This window comes from Muscardinus avellanarius, assembly GCF_963383645.1.
Source record: "Muscardinus avellanarius genome assembly, chromosome: 15".
NCBI lineage: Eukaryota > Metazoa > Chordata > Mammalia > Rodentia > Gliridae > Muscardinus > Muscardinus avellanarius.
Window position 1 is genome coordinate 58,188,371 of NC_137801.1, and position 23,025 is coordinate 58,211,395.

The 23,025-nt window shown below is 47.7% G+C and overlaps 2 protein-coding genes across 11 annotated transcripts in view; both read left to right on the top strand.

Moving 5' to 3' along the window:
• The window catches only part of EHBP1 (EH domain binding protein 1), a gene marked incomplete at both ends in the record, with an annotated part of 344,370 nt that extends 339,481 nt beyond the window's left edge, over positions 1-4,889 (top strand). For all 10 annotated transcript variants that reach the window (XM_080711874.1, XM_080711877.1, XM_080711880.1 and 7 more), the window contains 2 exons: positions 4,465-4,579; positions 4,799-4,889. In XM_080711874.1, the coding sequence (XP_080568000.1) occupies positions 4,465-4,579; positions 4,799-4,889 (206 nt within the window). The remainder of the gene's footprint in view (positions 1-4,464; positions 4,580-4,798) is intronic.
• A 6,216-nt stretch (positions 4,890-11,105) lies between these two features.
• OTX1 (orthodenticle homeobox 1) lies at positions 11,106-14,211 on the top strand (the record flags this gene model as incomplete). The annotated part of the gene is made up of 3 exons (XM_080712085.1): positions 11,106-11,235; positions 12,124-12,275; positions 13,393-14,211. Exons 1-3 carry the CDS (start codon positions 11,139-11,141, stop codon positions 14,209-14,211), a joined length of 1,068 nt encoding a protein of 355 aa, XP_080568211.1. The 5' UTR covers positions 11,106-11,138.
• Positions 14,212-23,025: the final 8,814 nt, after the last annotated feature.

Below are 23,025 nucleotides of genomic sequence, written 5' to 3' on the forward strand. Positions count from 1 at the left end.
TGACAAAGCCTCAGATCTCTCTGCCAGTTTCTGTTACTGGTTGAAGGAAAAAGAAGAAGAAGACTTGAGGAAAGGAGCAGCCTGTTGATTATAAATAGAGACACTTTCTTAATAGAAAGTGGTCTGTCCCACTTGCCTGGGCAGGACTGAGGCAGAGCTGTCTTAGAGAGGTGCTGATCTTTGTGAAGATCAGCTCTATGAAGACAGTGTTCTGTGCCAGCCCTTAGAATGGACACACATGCAGTTCAGTAGCCTTTTCGAGTGTTAAAACACTGCAGAAAAACACATGAATAGGCAACACTAGTTGGTTTTGTTTTGCTTTTCTTTGTTTTAAAGTTTATCCCCCCCACCTCTTCTACTTAGTAGCCATAAGATGGTTTTGGCTAATAAAATCTTTTAAAGTAAATCTGCTGCTGAAACCATTCACCCAGAAGAAAAGCATAGAATGTTAATACCATAGTACATGAGAGAAATATTAACTTGATTTGAGAGAAAAAAATAAATATTATTGAATAAATATTCAATACATATTTTCTTCTGAGAATCCATAATCACTTTGACCTGATTTGTACCCTTTTTTCCTGAGGTGTTTTCATAGCAGGAGTTTTATTCTACTGAGCTAAGTTGTAGTATCCCTCAAGCTAACAAACATCTCTTAGATACTTTTCCTACAGTTTTTTTTTTTTTTTGTTCCAGATTATTTAATGCCCCCTCAGGAAAGATAAATTCATTTCTGTACACATTGGGGTGGGCTTTTAGAAAGTGGTATGTTCATTTTCTGCACAAGAAATGGATCTTCTCTAGGATTTTGTACATCTTGATTTATTCTTGGCTTAGAGTTTGAAGTGGGTGCTCTTCTAAAGGGATTTATGCATAGGTTCACTATTTTTGTAGTTATGGTTTATATGATAAGCTTTTTATATTTAAAATCAATATGTAATCCTGTGGAGGAGCTTATCCCCTAAAACCCCATTTGTAAATCTATTTTAGCTTTGTTACACGGCACAGCCACAGTCTTCCATAGATTGATTAGGTACAGCGGTAGAATCCTATCAAATGGCCTGTTCTGATGATGATGCAAACTCTTTCAGGATTGCTAGTTGACTGGAACTAAAGATAAGACTTGACTGCAATCCCCCAATGTGCTCTTTACAAAACTAGTGTTAATTTTCATCAAAGTGCCAGGCTTATTTATAGTGGCAAGGTTGAAGGTTTACTACAAGAACTTTAGGTCCTTTCTATTAAAGTGTTTATAGGTATTTCTCGTGCCTTTTCTCAAGGTAATTATCAACTCCAGCAAATAAACTGAATCAGGGAATAAATAATTGGCCCTATATATGAAAAAGAGTTTTTAAATTAACAAAACAGCTCTGTGCAGATGGACATAAACAGAATCTCTTTATTTCAACACTTTGGCTCAAATGCAGCATCAAAACTTAATCCTATTTGTTGTGAGGGGATATGCCTTTTGTAGCAAAAGTACACTGGAATCTTTAAATTAATCAGAATCCACATTGTAGTCTGTCCAAGCCAAAGTCATTGCAGCTAGCTAGCTGGAACTGGTGTTTTTCGGTGAGTAATCCTCTCTTAAAATGTATAACAGGTAACATGTAAACTTACATGTAGATTTGAAACATGACATGTCTGGGTGAAGTTATTTAGGAGGTTTTTAAATTTTAGTCTTGAACATACAAATGTAAATCTTGATCAGTTTTTAAATGCAATATATAATGACCAAAATAGTTTACTTAATTTCTCAAATAAGCATTCAGATATATATGTATATGTGTGTATATATATATGCATATATGTATATATTTATAAAATGTATTCTCAATCTGAGAAAGCAAATGCAAAGTTAAAGTCTCATTTTCCAATGTGAAATCTATTCGTTGCACATAGCTGTTTGGTCTAAAATTGACTAATATTTTTAATAGATATGAATGTTAATGTATAATTGACAGATTTAATATGAAAAATCCTATAAATTTATGCTAGAATAGTTAAGTTCTTATATCAGATAAATTGGATTCTAAAATGATGAAAATTACTGAAATATTGTTAATTTTAAAACATTTTTATCCCAATAGGAAATGTCTTTTTTTAAGCTAGGAAAAAGTTTCCTCTCATCCATATTGTTACAGTCCTAATTTTTCCAATGTCAAGGAAATGCTGATATTTTTAAATAACTAAGGCTTTAAAACGATAAGGAAGAAGAAAATAATCTAAAGCCTTGGTAACTAATCAAGTTCAGAGGTATAATTTAATTTTAAGAATTATATGCCTGTTAAATTTATTTTTCTTGGCTTAAATTTTAAAAAAATTTATTTTATATTTGTGTATGGTAGAGAAAATCATTTTTAGTCGTAAAGCTATTATCAAAATGTTTTAGAAGAATTTTTAATTCTAAGCTTATAATCAGAATGATTTTTAGGTTAGAAATTAGATAATATTCATCAAAACTGGTAATTTAATAATTACATGATTTAATCACAATTTTTAAATAAATTTAGCAGGCTTTTTCTGAATTGACATTTCTGGAACTAAATGTACCTGAAATTAGACTAAATGACCTTAACAATCTTTCCAAACTGGAGAGTCTATTGATTTACCTGATTTCTTAAAAAAAAAGACGGGTTTAAGAACAAGAACCAGATTAAAAATTTTTGCAACATTCCTGTCCTTGGTTGCATTTAAATCAAGAGTAAAATATAAGATAGATACGGTTTCTTTTCAAATTTTATTAGAATTCTTATATTCAGAAGAAAAGGGTTTCCAGAAAATGGTTTCTTTATTCCTTTCCATGCTATAGAATATTTCGCTGTTTAAATAAAGACATAATAGTGATCAGTTATTTAATGGAATAATTTTTGTGATGTTTTATATCAAATGTGGGTAATTAACATATGGCATGTTTCATATACATATATATGTATTTATGTGTTTGAGCTTATAATGAAAGGAACAGTGATAAAATTGAATAAACTATTCTAGCTTATTGTCGCTCTTCTAACCTTTATTGCATGATGATGCATCTAATTTTTAATTTGTAAATACAAGATAGAATTCCCTCCAGCACCATTTGCTTTCATAAAGCTGCTGAGCAGTTTGCTGTCTTGAATAAATTTTCCTTTGGAAGGGGTCGGGGGGGATTTGAACCAGCACATTCTTGTGTGGTTTGTGAAGATTCACATGGTAACCAGCGGTGTGCATTGTTAGGTTTATCTGAATAAGCACCAGCCATGTGAGTTTTAACATGATTGCCCAGGGCAATGGAGAGAGAAGAGAGAAACCCGAAAGGATTGCACTTCTCTCTGTTTTTTGGAAAGTGCATTTGCTGGGGGGAGGGGGCTGCAAAGTCAGTGGCCAGCCCTGTTTTTTTTTTTTTTTTTTTTTAAAGCTGGTGTCCTGTTTCCCTCTAGGTCCTCATTTGTTCTGCTATCTGCCTCATCATCTACTTCTTCTTTTCATTGTTTACCTTCCTAATGAGGGAGGCGGGGTAGACTGGGGGTTGATTGACAGCTACAAGCCCTTACAGTCTGGCCAGAGAGCAGTTGGCTTTGGTGGCAGAAGTGTTTTAAATGTTCGATTCGGCCCTGTTTTTTATTAAATGAAACTGCTGCTCATCTTAAGGAAATTACCAGACCAGCAAAGATTAGGAAATATATTACCGGGGCCTAAAATTCTTCATAAAAATGGTTCCCACCCGTGGAAAAAAACACTGCCCGTCGGATTTTCCAACCTTCAACATGGGGCTTGAAAAAGAAATATGTAATTTTTCCTTTGCAAAAGTGCTTTGATTTGAAACCACCAAGCAAACGTCTCCAAGAGAAAACTGGCTGTGATGTGATCGAGAGCTGCAGTGTAATATTGCAGAGCAAATTTATTTTTTACTTCAAAGAAAAATGCTAATTAGCCGATTCACTACTTTTAAAGTTATTGTGAAGCATATGGCGCCCAGTGTGAGATACATCCAACTGCTAAAATAGAGCGAAGAGGAAATTAGCGAAGAATGGGCTGTTTGGGGTGAGAGTGGGGGCGGGGAGGAGGGTAGGTTCTCAGGCAGAAATTCTAGCCTTTCAGAATGAGTTTTTCGCCCATCCCTGTTTCCCGCCTCCTCGTTTACCCATTTCCCCCACCCCACCCCTGAGCCAATCTCTTCTGGCCTCACTCCCCTCCCCCACTTGGCCTGGACTCAGGTGTGCACCTTCCACTGGCCAAGGGCTCACACCTGGTCTTTAGCAGGTTCCAACCCTGCCGCACGCAACTCCATCTGCGGGAAATATTTACAAAGTAGGTTTTTAGAGGTGAAACGCTCACCACGACGGGTAAACTCCCTAGAAAACACTAGCTAGTGGCTCCATTAACGGGGTTTGCTGAGCGATATAAGTAAACTGGAAAAGGCGGGAAGGGGAGGGGGTGCGGAGGCCCTGCCGGTGGTAACTAGCCTCCCATCCCCTACAGATTGGCAGAAGACGGAGGCCCATAAGCGCCGCGAGCAGCTCCTGCTGGATGAGCTGGTGGCCCTGGTGAACAAGCGTGACGCGCTCGTCATGGATCTGGACGAGCAGGAGAAGCAGTGAGTGGGCTGCAGGTTTGGGGTCCGGGCAAGACCACCTGCCCAGAGGCCCAGAAGTTTGTAGAAAGTTCAATCCTGAGGTCTCCGGGTGGGCGAGGCAGCCTCCGCTGGCCCGGTGCTCCCCATTCCCGCTGGAGCTCCCAGTTTGGGGTGTGGGGAAGAGTGCTGCTCTGCCCTCCACGAAGAAAAATAATTGTTTTCCGTTTGTCTGCAATCCAGGGCCGAAGAAGAAGATGAGCATTTGGAGCGAACTCTGGAGCAAAACAAAGGCAAGATGGCCAAGAAGGAGGAGAAATGTGTTCTTCAGTAGCCTTCAGACCAGAATCTCTCCCAACATTTTAGAGTCTTGGATCCAGAGACCAAAAACAGTTGGACTCCTTGATTTAAAACTTTTAACATTTTGTTCGGCCGGATTGTACTTCTATACCAACACCACCCTCTTTTCTTTCCTCTTCTCCAGATAATGTACAGAACTCCAAAATAGCTTTGTATTAAGGATGTGTGTGTGTGTGTGTGTGTGTATGTGTGTGTGTGTGTAAATTGGTCTTTTTGGGGGGGAACCATGTGAATAGATTTGCACAGACACCTTGTGAGTGGTTGGTACTGGAGGTGTTCAAGAAACTTAAAAAAAAAAAAAGCTTCCCTTATTATTTCCCCTTATCTTTTGATGGGAGGAAAATTCAAACCGTTTTTGTTGTCGTGGTTGTTGTTGGTAATAGCATAATGACAGTGGGAGGGGGCAACAGTGGGATAAAAAGAATGTCATGAATGATTTTTTCCAGTCCTGCCATATGTAACACTTTGACTCTGTTACCTAAATTTTATAGTTAGATCATATTCAATCTACTTATTAAACTGTTCTATTTACCAGTGGGATTTTCTGCAGTTGTTTTGCATTTTTCACTGTAAGGATAATAGAGTTCTCTGCCTTCCTCAGAGGATGGCCCTTTAAGGTTGCCTGAGACAAGCCCTGTGGTTTGGAGATGAGCTGTGAGGTTGGGACTAATTGACACAGCAGTTTACAAAGATAGTTTTATCATCTAAGAATGCGCCATCTTTTCCTCTGAATAATTATTTATTACATCTTGCTTGGTTCCTACACCTTACTGGGTCTCAACATTGGCTCAAGAATGCTGTTAATATTTATTCTGTATTGATAAAAGTCTGTCTTGCCACTACAAGTAAATCTCCCAATTAATATTTTCTTCTTTAGCATATATAGCGCTGTCAGTTTTTTGTGTGAAAATGGTTATCTGTTTATTTATTACAATACTTGAGTCATATAAATTTTCAATAAAAGCAGAAACTTTCTTACCTTAAACACTGCTGCTCTTTTTCTTGCAATGAAAACTTGGTGGAAGTTTGTGTGTCCCTAAGACTTTTCATGTGGAAAATGGTCCTCTGGAACACATGGCAGGATACCGGACTGTATTTGGAGTTGAATATCAAGTTTACACCATCTCAGAGGAGCCCTGCTGATACACAGATGCAAATTGAAAAGTAATTAGTCATATTCTTAAAGAGCATAAACGATCATGTCTTTTGGAAAGGGTCATCTCTGTTGATGATTCCGAGGAAATCTGGGATTCCACACCACTGAAAAAGTGCTAATATCATGAGGAATTTCCCCTGTTATTTTGTTACCGTTTTGCAGTCTATGGAGAACTCCTGTCTTCAGGTAACCTACAAGCCTGTGTGTGGGGGTAGTGAAGTGAAAGGAAAACGGTTATGTTGGGGAAGATGGGTTCCGGAGGAGTGTGTGCAGGTATGTATGTTTGAGATGAGGGGAAGAGAACTTTAGACAGGAATTTTCAGGCCACAGGAAAAACTGGCTATTCTATAGTAGTTTCCATCACTTGTCGACTTGGAGGTTCAAACAAAGAAAGCTCGTTCAACAAGTCCGGAAACTGAGAGAAAACGTTCGCATTTACACTTTAGCCTAGCTCGCGCCCTTTCTCACACTCAGGCACACACGCGCAGACACACACAACGTTTCGTTCGAAAAGTAAGCTGCCGCTCCGAATTGCTAATTGGTCTCTCGAAGTGATAAAAACTCGCCATGGTAGAACAACTTCATGATGAGACTTTCTAAAAAAGTTATTTAAAAGTTCCTGGAACGAAATGAAATCGGCGTTTGCTCTTCCTTCGCGCCGAGCGGATGAGGCCGCTGCTCTCTGGGGAGACCCGGGGCGCGGGCGGGCGGGCGGAGGCGGCCTCCGGGCGGCGGGCCGGGCGGGTCCCGGAGCTTCCCTCCGAGGCCCGCGGGGAGGCCGCCCGGGACGCCCGCCCCAGCCCGGGCTCGCTCGGGGCGGCGGCCCCTCGGCCCCGGCCCCGCTCCACTGCGGCTGCTCCGCGGCGCCCCCACGCCCCTCAGCGGCCGGGCGGCCGGCGCCCGGGGTCGGCGTCTCCCGCCCGCCCGGCCGGCCGGCGGCGCGCGGGGCCGGGCCGGCCCGAGGCCGCGGAGGCGGAGGCGCTCTGGCCGCCGGCCCCGACCCGCCGCGGCCGCCGGGCTCGCGGGGACGCTCCCACCTGGCGTGCGCTGGCGACGGCCGCTCCGTCCTCCGCGCGGCGTCCAGGAAACTTTGGTCGGCTCCCCGGCTCCGCTCTCCTCCCTCTCCCCTCTTTCTTCTTCTCCTAATCCCGGGGGTTTAGGGGCTGAGCATTAAGAAAATTCGCCCGCAATGTGGGATTAGATAAATACTCTCATTAGGGGGAAATGCGTGCTACTTGACACCTCCGGCCCGCCCGCCCGCCCGCCCGGCGGCGGCGAGCGCCCGAGCGCGGCCTGGACGGCGGCTCCCGCGCGGCGGCTCCGGGCGGCCGGCCCCGCGCGCCCGCCCCGCGCCGCCCCGAGCGCCCGCGCCGCCCCGAGCGCCCGCACCGCCGCGGGCCGCGGACTTGGCTTCTCCCCGAGCCTCGACTCGCGCCCGCGCCGCCGGCGGCCCTGACACCTCCGCCGCCGGTGCGTGCGGCGCCCCGCGCCCGTCCTCCCGGAGCCTCCCCGGCTCTCCGCCCCCCTCCATTTTCTTCCCTTCCTTTCTTCTTCTTTTTTTAACTCTGCTTTCTCTTTCTCTCCCTTTTGTGAATGGGCCACGGTGTCTTTGTTCTGGAGAGAAGCGCCCGTGTCGCTGACTTTTGTGAACCAGAGAAGGATCTTGTAAAACCTTCTTTTCTCCTGCGCACTCCCCACTCCCACCCCGCCTTCCCTGCCCCTTTGATTAGATGTTCCCTCATCGTCCCAAAAAAAAAAAAAAATGTAATTTCGTTGGTCCGTCGGCCACTTTCTTTGAACATTAGCTCGCTTTCAGCTCCAACTTCAATTAGAAGGAGTTGATTTTGAGAGATCAACAAAAGAACCGACCAAAGCCTTATTAAAGGTCCTAAGAAGATCTCCGGGCCCTTTGAGACGCAGTTAAGGAAACAGTGCGCCCTCCATCATATTCTGTTACCGTATTTTATTCGGACTCCAAAGGAGAGTGTCGCTGGGGGAGGGGAGGCGCTTTGAGGAGCGCGGCGGCCCTTTGCACTCAGCGGGCTCGGGCTCCCGCCGCCCGCCGCGGGAGGGAGCGGGGGCCGGGGCCGCGCGGGGCGGGCGCCGCGATTCCTCGAAGGGCGCGGACGGGCCGCGCGGCGGGAGGCGCCGGGAGCAGGGCCGCGCGCGGGGCTGGGCCGGGGACACTTTTTTGCGCTTCGCAAAGTCCACACAGGTAGCTGTTTGCCAAGTTTGCTGGAGTACTGGGCGGGGGCGGGACGGGCCCTCGGGGAAAGGGCCTCGCGGAGGGAGAAGACACCGCGGGGCGGGAGGGGCGCCGCCGTGCCCGGCCCCCGGCAGGTGGGACGCGGAGGGCGCCGCGCGCCAGAGTTCCTAGCGAAACCCAGGCCGGGCGCGGGGCAGGGCGGCGACCCCGAGACGCCGCGCGTGGGGGCGGCGGCTCCCGCGTCCCCTTCCCGCGCGCGCCCCGCACGGCGCCCTCCGAGGAGCGCGGGCGCGGGGCCCTCGAGCCGCCGCAGGGGCCGCTCCTCAGCCCGCCGTCCCCGCGCCCTCAGCCGCGCGGCGCGGGAAGGGGACGCGGCCGGCGGGGCGAGGCGGGGCGGCCCCGGGCGGCGGGCACGCGGGCGCTCGGCTCGCCCGCCTCGCCCCGCTCTGCGCGGAATTGGCCGGCGGAGCCCCGGAGTTAGCGCGGCCGGGGCGGGGCGGGCGGCGCGGGAGGGCGGGAGGAGGCGGGAGGGCGGGGCCCCGCGCCCGGCTCGCGCGGCCATTGCCCGGCCCCCTGTCACTCAGCGCGCGCGGGGCCCGCGATTGGCGGCCCGGCCCCGTTACGCACTCGCCTCGCGTTCACATACCCGGGGAGGGCAGTAGAAAGGTGATCAATCTTCATCAGGCTACATTTCCCATCACCTAAACAACCGCGCGAGACAAGCCACCCCGACCAGGTAAATCGCGTCGTTTATTCAGTTTGCAAAGCGGCTGTGCAGGACCGCCCCGGGCCCCGCCGCCCCACTCCGCGCCCGCGGCGGTGGCCGGCCGCCCCCCACTCCGCCTCGCACCCCTCCCCCTCGGCGGCCCTCGGCGCGGTCCCGGGCCGGGCGCCGTCCCGGGAGTGTGAGCTTTGCAAACAAAGTGTCTGTGCAATAAAGTGAAACCTGGGGGGACACGCACGGAGCTACCGGTGGGAGGAAGGAAGTTGGGAGGACCGAAACCTGGGGTCCTGGCCGCGCCGCGGGGTAATGCCCGCGCCGCTGTGTTTTGCAGGTCGGCTGCCCGGCGGGGCTGTGTGCGGGCGCGAGGTAGATGGTGAGCTACCCCTGCAGCTGAGGGCAGGTAAGGAGAAAGCGGCGGGGCTCCCGAGCGCGCCGGCTACCTGCCACCCCTCCGGGGGCCAACTCCCGCTCCCCCGGGCCCCCGGCAAGTGGGCGGGGCCGGGGGAGCGGCCTGGCTCCCCTCCCGGCGCGCGAGGACCCCTGACCGCCGCGGCGGCCCGGCGCCCCCTCCCCCGCCTCCGCCGAAGTAACCCAGAGAAGTGCTAAGTTTGGAGAAAGTCTTGGAAAACTCCCGCTGCGTGCACCCTAGCAGAACCGCCGCGGCCTTGAGTCCTCTTTCCTTTCGGCTCAAGACCCCTGGCTGTGTCTCTTTTCGTCCCTTGCCCTGCAAGCTGAGCCCCCTAGCCCGGATCCTGGGTCCCAGAGGACGGGAGCGGGGCGGGGGTGGAGACGAGGAGTTTCTTTAGCTCTGACTTCTGTCCGTGAATTTCCTTGCCTGGGACCCCGGCCTGCTTCAGAGAATTCCCGCGAAGTTGAGCGTAGTGACAAGGCCCTCGGGGATCCCATTCCGGCTTCCCAGCGCTCCTTCCCGACCCCAGAGTGTAACTCCACGGGTTCGGAGCAGTTGCGGAAGTGAGGCTTCGACCTTCCCGCTCGGGTCTGCGTGGGCTTTGCCTCTGAGGCCTAGTTCTTATTTTCGATCCCGTCCTGGGCCGCGGGTTCAGCTAGTAGGATGGCAGGGAGCGACGGGACCTGCTGCTGGACTCTGGCTTCCCAGATCCCCGAGGCCCTTTGGGCCACTGGGCTTGTCGCCGTTCCTTCTCTGTTCCGACCTGGTTGTGAGCAGGTGGGCTGGGTTTAAAAAAAAAAAAAAAGCTGGGCCTTCTTGGACGAAAAAGGGTGGGTGACTGCGACTGGGGCATCCTGACCTCTGCGTCGTGGAACTCCCATTAATACAGTGGCCCCAAAGCCTCCTCTGTCCCCCTGTGCGGGACCAGGGCCTGTAACTGCGGTTGAGGTGCAGTGGGGTTCCGGGCGAGCGATCTCATGGTGGCTGGACACAAACAGGTCAGCCGAAACGGCATCTGCCGGCTCTGGGGCAGGGGCCCAGCCTCAGAGAGGTTTGAAGGAATGTCTCCCAATGCGAAGTGGGTCCGGGAGGGACCCATGTGTAGTTAACCTTCCACCTTTGCGAACTCTGGCCCTCAGTGTCGTCTACCTTTTTGTCTTGTTTCAAAAATATTTGAAACAAAACGAAACAACTCCTCGTGCTCTGGGCTGCCTGCCGTCCCGGCGCCAAGAGAAAATTTGCTGGTGCGATTTGGAGCGGGCTTTCGCCAGTCACAGAATGAGCCTACACTTGGGATTTTCTGCCTTCCGAGGTTCCAGCTCTGACCCCTCCAGCCTGGCTACACTTTTTTTTTTTAACTCCTCACTTTTATGGACACTCTACGAGTGTCTTCGGCTCATGCCAACCCTGAAAAGAGGTAGTGACTTTCCAGAAAAAAAAAAAAAGTTTACTTTTCAAAGAAGCTGTGGTCCCTGAAGTGAGGCCTGGGAAGCCCAGGGGACTGCCCTGTGTAATTGTTAGCCTGCGTCTCCTCTTTATCCGGTTTTCCCGACTCAGAGGAGACCTGGAAGCCGATGTGGCTTCTAGTGAGGGTTTCGGTGTGTCTCCTGTCTCCATAGGCCAGGCCCCCAGAAGCAACATCTTGAAGGACTTCGAGGTGGGAGCCTTGCACCGCTCCTGGCCCCAGGCTCCCTGGATCCATCGGGGCGCCTTCACCCGGCTGTTAGCATGATGTCTTACCTCAAACAACCCCCATACGGCATGAACGGGCTGGGCCTGGCAGGGCCGGCCATGGATCTCCTACACCCCTCTGTGGGCTACCCGGGTGAGCACCGGCCCTTCCGCCCCGGCTCCCAAGTCCCTGCAAAGGTCGGGAACCCCAACCCTCCCGAGTTTGGGCCCAGGTTGTCGCCAAACAGGCCCGGGGAGCAAGTAGCCTGGTCTCCTTACTTTCAGGTCCTGCTTCAGGGCTCAACAGGCAGAATCTCAAGTCCGTGAGGTGGCCAGGGTTTGGGGAGCCCAGGACTTGCACTTTCCAGGCCTGGCCGCGAAGGCAACACGTCTCCTGTTTTGCCCACGTCCTACGTAAAGCACATTTACTCATGGATTCATTTCCCACGGCAGCTATTGTTTTTTGCGACTCTGCGCCTGTCCCCCAACATTAAATACGGAATGTGGGCACTGATTAGGCCCTGATATAACAAGCCAAACTTCCCTTATGTTAAATGGAGAAGGGGGAGTCTCCCCCCTCCCCAATTAAATTGTACTTTAGACCAGTAACCTGAAACAACTTTTGCAATGGTGTAGTGAACTTCAGCTGAGCCCTTGATTTATTTTCTAATTCCCACTTCTCTGCCCCCGTTTATTGCCTTGGTCCTGTTTTTGCGCTCCTGTTCCCTACTCTCTCCCGCCAGGCGGTGTGTGGGAGTGTGGGGAGGTGTGAGAGAAGGTAGACTGCAGGGCTTCTCCTCTGTTTCAACCTGAGAAGCAGGGAGGGGGTATCCCTAGCGTCTTGGAGACTTGGGCCCCCAGTCCTAGGAGCACTTGTTCCCACCTGTGGCCTCCTAGGCTCCGCCCTGGGGAGTTTCTTTCACTAAAGGCTTGGCTTTTTCATGCCGCGGCTGGGTTCTGGGCATGGGAGCGCCCTGCCCCAGCCCTTTAGTGCCAGTCTACGTGACCACCGCTAACCGAGGCTTCCCGCGTGTCCCCGCAGCCACCCCGCGGAAGCAGCGGCGGGAGCGCACCACCTTCACGCGCTCGCAGCTGGACGTGCTCGAGGCGCTCTTCGCGAAGACCAGGTACCCGGACATCTTCATGCGCGAGGAGGTGGCCCTCAAAATCAACCTGCCAGAGTCCAGAGTCCAGGTGAGCGTTCCAGGGCTCTCGGGTCAAGATGGGTTCGCTGAGGCAGTTCAGGATGGCCTGGGAAGGCGGGTCCGGCGTTGGGACCGGTTAGCAGACGGCAGCCCCTCTCGGACTCCCCCTAGCGCTGGGCGTCAGCCAGGAAAAGGGGGCGCAGTGAAGGGGAAATGGCTTAGAGCCCTCAATCTGGCTTCAGGTCCCCGGGCGCCTACGGTACCGAGAGCGATTTTTAGGATGATGAGAAGAAAGCTAGGTTACCGGGTGTAAAGTACCACGAGAGACCGACATTCGCAGTCTTCTTCGCGTCCCAGGACCGGCCAGCTCCCCTCCGAGGCCTGAGGTCGGCCTCGCAGGGGAGCCTGGAAGTGCAGGACTGGAGCTTGGTTGGAGCCTGGTGCTCAGTCTGGGAATGCGCCCCACGGGTGGCGGAAGCGGGTGCAAAACCCGGCTGCTGGCTTGGCCGTTTCTATTTTTGAGATGAAAGGGTTCCGATTGTACTGTTCGGATTCTAACTCAGAACTGCCCTCAAGGGTCTTTTGTCTGGCCTTCTTTCCACGAGGGCTCTAGAAAAGACCAGGAATACAATCCCAAGTGCCGGGACCCCTCCAGAGGAGTGAAAACTTTATGACCGATCGTTCAATTTGGTTTCCCACCTGCAGTCCAACGAATTCTCACCCAGGTTTCCTTCCTGAGAAGCCCTGTCTGTTCAGCCTCCAGCCTTACCCCGGCTCCCACCCAAACATTGGCCCCGACCAGCCTGGGCCTCCAGGGGCCGGCTCAGAGAAACTGCTGGGTCCCAGGTTTGGGGCTGCCCTGTACACTGCTTGTCTGTACTTCTTGGCTGTTTCCTTAGCTCTGTTCATAGGAAACAGAGCCATCAAACCTAAGGCGGGCCGGGGGAAGCAGCCAACAGCTGCCACTTAGAGATGTTGAGCTGGCTGGAGAGGCGCGAACGCCCGGGCGGTCTGGCCACGCTGGGGCCGGCCGGGGAGTGCTCCGGCTGCGGCGGGGGGTGGGGATCTGGACTCCGCGGCGCTTAGGCGGGGCGGGGTGGGAGGTGGAGGCCCGGGAGCCTTTCGCCCCGGCCCCTGACCGGCTCTCCCTCTCCTGCCCGCTGCAGGTCTGGTTCAAGAACCGCCGCGCTAAGTGCCGCCAGCAGCAGCAGAGCGGGAGCGGAACCAAGAGTCGCCCGGTCAAGAAGAAGTCCTCCCCGGTGAGAGAGAGCTCCGGCTCCGAGAGCAGCGGCCAGTTCACGCCCCCCGCGGTGTCCAGCTCGGCTTCGTCGTCGAGCTCCGCGTCTGGCGCCTCCGCTAACCCCGCGGCGGCAGCGGCGGCGGGCCTCAGCGGGGCCCCGGCAGTGGCGGCGTCTTCGCTCAGTACCCCGGCGGCCTCATCCATCTGGAGCCCAGCCTCCATCTCACCAGGCTCCGCGCCAGCGTCCGTGTCCGTGCCGGAGCCCCTGGCGGCACCCAGCAACGCCTCGTGCATGCAGCGCTCGGTGGCCGCAGGTGCCGCCACGGCCGCAGCCTCCTACCCCATGTCCTATGGCCAGGGAGGCAGCTATGGCCAGGGCTACCCAGCGCCCTCCTCTTCTTACTTCGGCGGCGTGGACTGCAGCTCGTACCTAGCACCCATGCACTCGCATCACCACCCGCACCAGCTCAGCCCCATGGCACCCTCCTCCATGGCAGGCCACCACCACCACCACCCGCACGCTCACCATCCGCTGAGCCAGTCTTCCGGCCACCATCACCACCACCACCACCACCACCACCAAGGCTATGGTGGCTCCGGGCTCGCCTTCAACTCCCCCGCCGACTGCTTGGATTACAAGGAGCCCGGCGCCCCCTCCGCTTCCTCTGCCTGGAAACTCAACTTCAACTCCCCCGACTGTCTGGACTATAAGGACCAAGCCTCTTGGCGGTTCCAGGTCTTGTGAGCCCAGGAGTGAGAGGAAGAGAAGAAATGACTACCTGCGCCCTCCATGGTCCCCATCCTGTTGCTGCTGCTGCACCGTCCGCCTTTGCCTCGGTTTCTCCAAAACTGAATTTTCATTCCCCCAAAAGATGCCCATTGCCTGCACTGCTGCCCCATCATTGTCCACTTGCTTATGGGATGTGCTAACCCGCTTACCCTTGGATCAGGGGACTGGTGGTGCTTGGCTTGGCCCACTGTTCTATGCGGGATAGCTGTGTTCGTGTTCTCTCTCTCTCTCTCTCTCTCTCTCTCTCTCTCTCTCTCTCTCTCTCCCCCCCCCCCTCAGAACTCCTAAGTCACCCCTTCCAATCTTTCTGGACAGCTATTGTGCACTTGCAGCCTTCGGAAGCTCTTCGGTTTGACCTGCTTTGAGCCCAACACTTTTATTTATTCCTTCTGGACACTGGAGGCACTAACTGGCGTTCATCTGCCCACTGGAGCGTGCCACACCCTACTCCAAATTTAAACAACCACTAAGTGTTTCTCTAGCGCAAACTGTGCCCCTTTGGCTGCCCTCAATCCTCCTCTCCTCGCCTGGCAGGCCAGAGCTCCCCGTCCCCTCTCCTCCCAGCCCGGTGTGCTGGGCAAGGCCACAGGATGAGCGCGCTCCCAGCCTCTGTTGCTCAGAGCCTGGCCCCATCCTGTGCTGGACTGGTTCTAGCTTCTGCCTCGGTGGGAATGCTGTACATAGTCGGTCCGTTCCAGGGACCACTTAAACTTTCTAGTTGCTGTTGGTTGAACTGAACATATCTCCTTTTAGCACCCAGGAAAACAGAACTTTAAGATATATACAGCACATATATATAAATATATACATATATATAAAACAAAAGCAAAAAATATGTTCCCTCTGCCCCCCTTCCTCTCTTCCTTCAACGAGGGCGCCTTTTATTTTTCAGTTGTTAGAAAGCTGTCCTGCCCTCTTCACGCCTCCTTCAGTGTATTTATTAAAGAGAACCTCTTGGTTTGAGGAAGCTCGGCACAGAGGATCAGGAGTGTGGAGGAAATAGCCAAGTCAGGCTACAGGGGCCAAAGCAAGTTTGGAAGGGGTGCAGGGCTGAGCCCCTCACTTGGCCGAAGCACAGGGTGGCAGTCTGGCTTAGAGACTAAAAACAAAAAACAAACAAAAACGGTAAAAGTACAGCATCGTGGAAAAACATACCTGGGCCCCAATCCCCATTCCAGTTCCTCTATGGGCTTCTCTTTCAACATCCCCGTTCAGTCTAGTGAGTTTTAGTACACCTTCATTCTCCGAGATCTATGGAGAGCCAGTGCGCCTGTGTATCAATTTTGGGTTTGGCCGCTTTGTCCAGTAGGTGGGAAAGTAATTTGTAAATTTGATTTGTCCAATGTGAAGATCACAAATTACTTGTTGAAATGTAAGGCAGTCCCCCTCCTCCCCTTTATCTACATTATTTCCCGAAAATAAATGCAAATTAATGAAAGGCTTGTCAGTGTTGCTCTTCTGATTCCAGCCTCAGGTTCCAGTCTCAGGGGGTAAAAGCGAGGGAAACTGTGTTAATAGCCCGCGTGTTAATGATCTGCGCAGACCTGGAGGCCAAAGAATGGGGCGGGAAAATACGGCAAGAGGAACCCCCAAAAACGTTCATTTAGGGAGTGTCTCCCCGCTCTCGCCCCGCGTCGGCCTGACCTCCCCCGCCCCTGGCGTTTTGACCCTGGACCCCCGCCCCGAGCCATCCAGGAAAGAGACAGGTGTCAGGACTCAATTCCCGAAGCAATTCCTTTCTCTTCAGAGGCAGGAGCCTGGCACTGATTTCTTCACCCTAATTGCCTGCACCAGAAAGAAAAGGGGGAGGGGAAGAGGGTCGGGAGGCGGGAAAGGATAGCTCTGCAATGCTCTCAGAACTGAGCCAAAAAGGAAAAGAAAACAAAACGACAAAAAAAAAAAAAAAAAAACCGATCTGTGCCCCGTACGTTGGCAGCAGACAGCCCCCCTTTCTGCCGAGCTGTCCCGGGGGGCGCGGCGGCGGCCAGGGGACCCCAGTCACTCCTACCACGTGCTAGGATGGCCCTCTGCACCCTCCGTCGGCGCCAGCAGCGCTCAAATGATCTTTGTTCGAATTGTAAAGTTTCCATAAAACACGGGAACCCCGAGCCTGGAGCCGCCGCGGGCCGGGCGGGGCCGGGCCGGGCCTCGCGCGCAGCACGTGCTCCCGCCCGCAGGCGGCCCGAGCGGAGGCGCAGGTGCGGGGAGCTCCACCGCAGCCCCGCCGGCCGGGGGTTCTCCGAAGCCCGGGCGAAGCCACCCCGTTTGGAGGAGAATTGCTCTGCCGTCTCTTCTACCAGCGCCATCGAGGGTGTCGAGAGACGGCGGCTTTTTTTTTTTTTTTTAGACTCCCCGAATTTTTCTTTTTCTGACTTGAGAAAATCCTAAAATCTCTAAGGTTTTAAAGGTGACGAGGAAACCCGAGAAGAAAAACAGGTAAAAACGTTAAGTCACTCGATTTGGGCAAATTCAGATCGGCTGTATTCACAAGACCAAAACAAATTCCTCGTGTCAAAAGATTTTTCACGTATTTTGTGCAAAGCAGCGGTTAGTTTCCGTAGCTAAGTTGCGAATTTTTTCAGTTGTAAAATGAAAGGTAAGTTCACTGCCCCCTTTGGCAAAATTAATTGTAACGTTAATGATGTCATTAGTACCCTATGACAAGCACTACAGTTGTCTTTAGAAGTACAAAAATAAAACGTACCTCATATAAATGTAGTTAATATATACATTTTTGGTAAAGAGAGTCTGTATCATTACTATTCAAGACCAGAAAATCACTTGGCTTCTGATGCAGAATTAATTAAGAACAGCAACAAGATATCTTTATAAAATTCCCTAATTAAAAACCCAACAAGTTCTCAACAAGTTATTCTATATTTTCCACACTTTCTATCCCTCCCCCATACATTTTAATTTCTAAAATGAAGAAATCGCAAGTTTAACAATAATTAAAAATCACCAACTTAAATATTGAAACCGAATAATAAATGTATTGCTTATTTAATAACAAAACAATATCTCCATTATCGCAAAGAACGTTTAAATACATGTTTAGGTGTGAACTGTACTTTTTGAGAGCCAGATGCTTTTTTGGCTACGTTTAATAGATTATTCCTGAGAAAGCGTCTTAAATCATCATGTTGATATTTACAGGTATCAGAACAATAATTGGAGTGTGTGTGTGTGTGTGTGTGTTTAAGTAAAAGCAAACACCCCATCTTGACCTAGTGTTTCTCGTGTTTTAAAACGGAGTTGGATTTTACTTAGAGCACGTTAGGTTCAATCCTTTAAAAGCTTTATAAAACCAAAAATAATTGCCAAAAAGTCGTCTTCAGTAACTTAGGAGAATGGCAGTTATATAATATAGCCAAACTTGAAACTGCTTTTAAATACATCCAACTTTTACTTAGAAAAAAAAAAAACTTAAGCAAAGAGGTGTGACATGATTGAAACTAAATTGCATATTACTCTAATTGTACATTTATATTTCTAGAACTATTACTCGAAAGATAAGAATATGCTTAAAATATTTCAGAGTTCTTTCTAATCAAATAGGACTTAGGCTCCGTTTAATCAATGACAATCCATCAAAATTTTAACTTTGAAAATCTATTGTGTTTCTAAAAATTGTACCTCTTTTAGCCCCTTTAGATCCTTTACTTGGTGACTAATATAATCAAAGGGACAAAATCACACTCCATTCCAAAGGTCACAAATACTTTTTTAAAAAGGTTAATCTTTATTGAATAGCTTATGAAAACTATTTTAGAAAATTTTAGAAATTCTTTTAAAAGTAGATTGTAGAATTAGTATTTAAGGAGCTTGGGTTCAATTTTTTCAGGATTGAAGTAGAGTATAAATAAATCATAACTAATTTTGACACTTGGGGGTAAAAACTAAATGTAAGAATAAGCGGTCTCTGATTCAACAGCTTGGTGTCTAAAGAGCTTATAAAATATTTTTAGTACACAAATATTCTTATGTATGTTCAGAGCTTTAAATGCTTCTAAGATATATCATCATCTGTCACAGCTATTTCAATATAGGAATCATATTTTCTTTTCAACTTTATTTAAAAAAATTTACTGTGAAATATACATACGAAAGAAATTATAAAACAGATTTTTACACTTTAAAGAATAGTAAAATATACATGAAGTGACAAGTTTTTAACAAATACTTTGAAAAGTAGACTTGCAGTTGGTTACAATATCAGTATTTAAATTTGATGTTACATGAAATATATCTTATGTTTTAGATATCTTGTTAAATCCTTTAGTAACTATTACTATATAAGAACACCTTTATAAAGGGAGGAAACACCTTAGATTGTAGGATCTAAAAGTTCTATAGGCCTTTGTAAATTCATAGGATTTCTTTTTAATCAAGAAATGTGCTTTATATCTATTTATGTTCTTAATGAAAGATCCAAAAGAAATTATCTTGTTTCCCAAGCATTTATATTTTGAACTAACTCAGAGCAGTAGCTTTCAATCTTGATTTTTGCTGGTAACTCTCAAGTCTGTATTTCTAGCCCAGGCTCCTCTTTTGGGTTTCTTGTACTTGTACATCCGTGAACAGAGGATTTTAGCCCTTAGGGAGTTAATGATATGTTGTCTGGGACTGGCTTTAAAATCAATTGACAGAGAGTTAGAATGAATTTGGTATAGATGAACTGAGTAGCACCTGAGTTCATAGTTTTTAAAGGTGAGGAAGATTACATAGGACTTTATTATACTATGTTTATATATATGTGTGTGTGTGTATACACACACACACACACACACACACATATATTTTTTGTGGGGGGGTGTCTTTGAACTGAGAGCCTCCTGTCTCAGCCTCCCAAATGCTGGGATTACAAGCGTGTGCCACCACTCCCAGGTATTTTTATATATTTTATATATTTTTACATATTTTATAATATAGGGCAAGAGTTTAGCTCAGAGGGTTTGCCTAACATCTTGTGTGAGGCAAAGAGTTGGATCCAATTACCAAAAACATTTAAAAAAAAATTAAATTCGCAGAAAGTAGTTCTCTCAGTGAATCCAGGAAATGGAACTTCCTGTGCTTTGGAGTTTACCTGGTATTATTTTTATAAACAGTTTTCTTTAATCTGCTCAAGACCTGAGAGTTGTTGGTGGTAAAATGAGGCTCAGAATGGCCCCATCACTAATTCAAGGTTACAAAATGATAGGTAGCAACTCAGAATTCACATTGCATGATCTTTTGCTATAAGAGCTACCTAACTTATTTAGTATATTAATAAAGATATGTCACTTGAGAATCAGGTTATCAGAGTAATATTGACAAAGCATGCTTTATCCAAATTCAAGTTCAGTTTTTTTTTTTTTTTTTTTTTTGTGTGTGTGTGTGTGTGTGCAGTACTGGGAATTGAACTCAGGGCCTCCAGGCATACCAGGCAAGTCTTCTACCACTGAGTTATACCCCCAATCCAATTGTAAAACTTGAGTTTTAATCATTGAAGATGACTGTGTGGGACATTCTTACCTTTCTATTTCTGGGCATCACTTAAATCTCATTTTAATGAGTTTTCAGATATAGTAATAGAGTATTAAATTAGGACAGTAGTCTGATATTAGGTAGGTCTCATCTTTCTATTTCCACTTTTAATTTCTTAATTTTAATTTCTGAGTAATTTAAAAATTCCTTACTGGTTGGCTCATGTTTATGAGTGGTGTTTTATGTTCTTGACTAAATTTTTTTTTGTTCCTTAGTACATTTCTTTGCTACATTATAGGAGTTCTAACCCAGGGAAAATTGTGTAAACCAGATAGGGAGCTGATAAAAGATTAATTTATTTGTTTATTTGTAAACAAACATTAAGAATTTTTTTTTTTTCTGACTGCACCAACCTGGGAACTTCTTTTTGAGTTTCAAAACTTGTAGCCTGGTTTCTTGATCTCATTAATGGCCACTCTTTGGGTTTTTTTTTTTTCCCTAGGTAAATTTTATTTTTGAGAGCTCAATCTAAAAATTTAAAAATGAGTTAATAGGTTATGTCATAGAGGTCATATCACTTTATAGATTTTCTTAATTGAAAAGCAAAGGGCAGAAGTCTTATTTAAATTGTACCTTTCTTTTTTATTTTATTTTATTCTGTGTCTGTGTGTATGGTCCTGGAGATTGGACCCAGGAACATTCTTCCTCTGAGCTATACTCCCAACCCTTTTAATTTTTTGTTTTGAAACAGGATTTCACCAGGTTGCTGTGAGTCTTCCTAAATTGTTGAGGCTGACCTCAAAGCTGCAATCCTTCAGTCTCAGCCCCTCAAGTATTGAGATTACAGGCATGTGCCACCTCACCTAGCTAAATTGTATTTTTATTTCTTCAGTGGTACCCCCCCCTCCCATGCCGTGGCACTGGGGATTGAACCCAGGGGCATTTTATCTCTGAGCTCCACACCTAGCAGCCTGAATTTTTATTCTTTATTTTGAAACAGGGTCTTACTAAGTTGCCAAGGACCTCACAAGTTGCTGAGGATGGTGGAGAACCTGGGATCCTCCTATCTGAGCCTCCCAAATACTGGGATTGCAAGCCTGCACCACCACGCCTGGCTATTTCTTCAGTGTTTGAAAGTTTCATTTCATTATTTTACTTCTGTTATTGACTTCCTCAATATTCCCTTGCTGGATGTAAAAAAAACAATTGTGAGCTCTTACTTGGTTTGGATAAGCTAGTGCCTTTTTTCTATTATTTTTTCAGTTGAGATATAAATTTTAACACATTCTCAGAATAGTACCTGATCATTTTTGCATACATTTATTTGAACTTTTTCCAGGGAACTAAGTTTTTTTTTTTTTTTTTTTTTTTTTTTTTTTTTTTTTTTGTGTGTGTGTGTGTGTGTGTGTGTGTGTGTGTGTGTGTTATTTTTGTACTGGGGATTGAACTCATGGGCATTCTATCTCTGAGCTATACTTGTAGCCCTATTTTTATTTTTCAGATTTGAAATGGGATCTCACTAAGTTGCAGAGGACTTCACTAAGGTGCTGAGGCTGGCAGTTAACCTGTGATCCTCCTGTCTCAGCCTCCCAAGTATAGGAATTACAGGCATGTACCACCATGCCCAGCTGGGAACTGAGTTTTTGTTGTTTTACCCTGAGATTGTATTCTAGTCAGTAAGTCAGATAAACCTTTTATTCCAAGAAAGATTAGAAACCAGTGGGGGTTCTGGTGCTAAGAGAAGCCTAAGTGGTAGGATTAAGTTTTCTTGTATTCTTTGCCCTTGGTACAATGCTAGACACAATGCGGGATTCAACAGTTTGTCGAATAAAAGAATAAAGTCCAGTCATCAGGCTTTAAATAAGTTTATATGTAATTTATCTCAGATACAAAGTTGTGTTTTATCTTTGTGTTACTCAGAATTATTAATGGACTTGATAGCTTGGTTTCTTAGTATGTTATGTATGTCTGTAAGTATGTATTGATTATTTTGTGTGTAGTACTGGAGATTGTTATTTATTTATTTATTTATTTGGTGGTACTGGAGTTCCTGGAAACCCTTCTACCTCCATGCTATACTCCCAGACCTATTTTTATACTTTTTTATTTGGAAACAGGGTCTCTTAAGCCAGCACGGCTTTTTTTTTTTTTTTTTTTTTGTGTGTGTGTGTGTGTGTGTGTGTGTGTGTGTGTGTGTGTGTGTGTACTGTGGTACTGGGGTTCCTGGAAGCCTTTCTCCCTCTGGGCTACACTACACTCCCAGACCTTTTTTTTTTTTTTTTTTTAGAAACAAGGTCTCTTAAGCCAGCTAGGCTGACTATGAACCTGCGCCATCCTCCTGTCTCCGCCTCCCAAGCATGGGGATTACAAATGTGCACCACCACGCCCAGGGGGGATTGTTATTTTTTAAATTTCAAACAGGCTCTTACTAAGTTGATGAGGGCCTTACCAAGTTGCTGAGGCTGGCCACAACCCTGTATCCTCCTATCTCATCCTCCTAAGTACTGGGGTTATAGGTATGTGCCATCATGCCTAGCTCCCAGTTTCTTTTTATGGTTTGTGGGTTTTACAGTACTGGAAATTGAATCCAGGGCTTATTGAATGCTGGGCAAGCACTCTTAGTCTCTTTTATTTTCCTTAAAGTCAAGATGTACTTTTGCTTGCATCTTACCACCATCACACCTCTTATAAAAGACCATTTCAAAATTTAGTTCATTAAAATGATAAGTTATGCCGGACATGTTGGCACACACTGTACTCCAGCATTTGGGAGGCTGAGACAGGAGGATAATGGTTCACGGACAGCCTCAGCTACTTAGCGAGGTCCTTTGCAACTCAGTGAGACCCTGTTTCAAAATAAAAAATAAAGAAATAGGACTGGGGGTGTAGCTTGGAGGTAGAATGCCTCTGGGTTCCATCCCCAGTACTGCAAAATAAAAGTTAAATTATAAAATCATTTAAGTGTTCATAAAGGTTATATGTAATTTTATCAAGTGGTTATCAACTTGACACCATGTAATCACCACCGCCCAGGTGAAAAAAAATTGATGCGTGTGCATGTGTGTGCGTGTGTGTGTGTGCATGTGTTGCTAGGAATTGAATCCAGGGGTATTCTATCTCCAAGCTACACTCCCAGCTGTTTTTATTTTTTCTTTGGAAGCAGGGTCTTCCTAAGTTGATGCAAGCCTCACTGAGTTGCTGAGGCCGGCTTCCAACCTGTGATCCTCCTGTTTCACTTTCCCAAGTACTGGAATTCAGGGGAGTGCCACCACCAGCTTGAATATTATTGAGGCTGCAGAATTT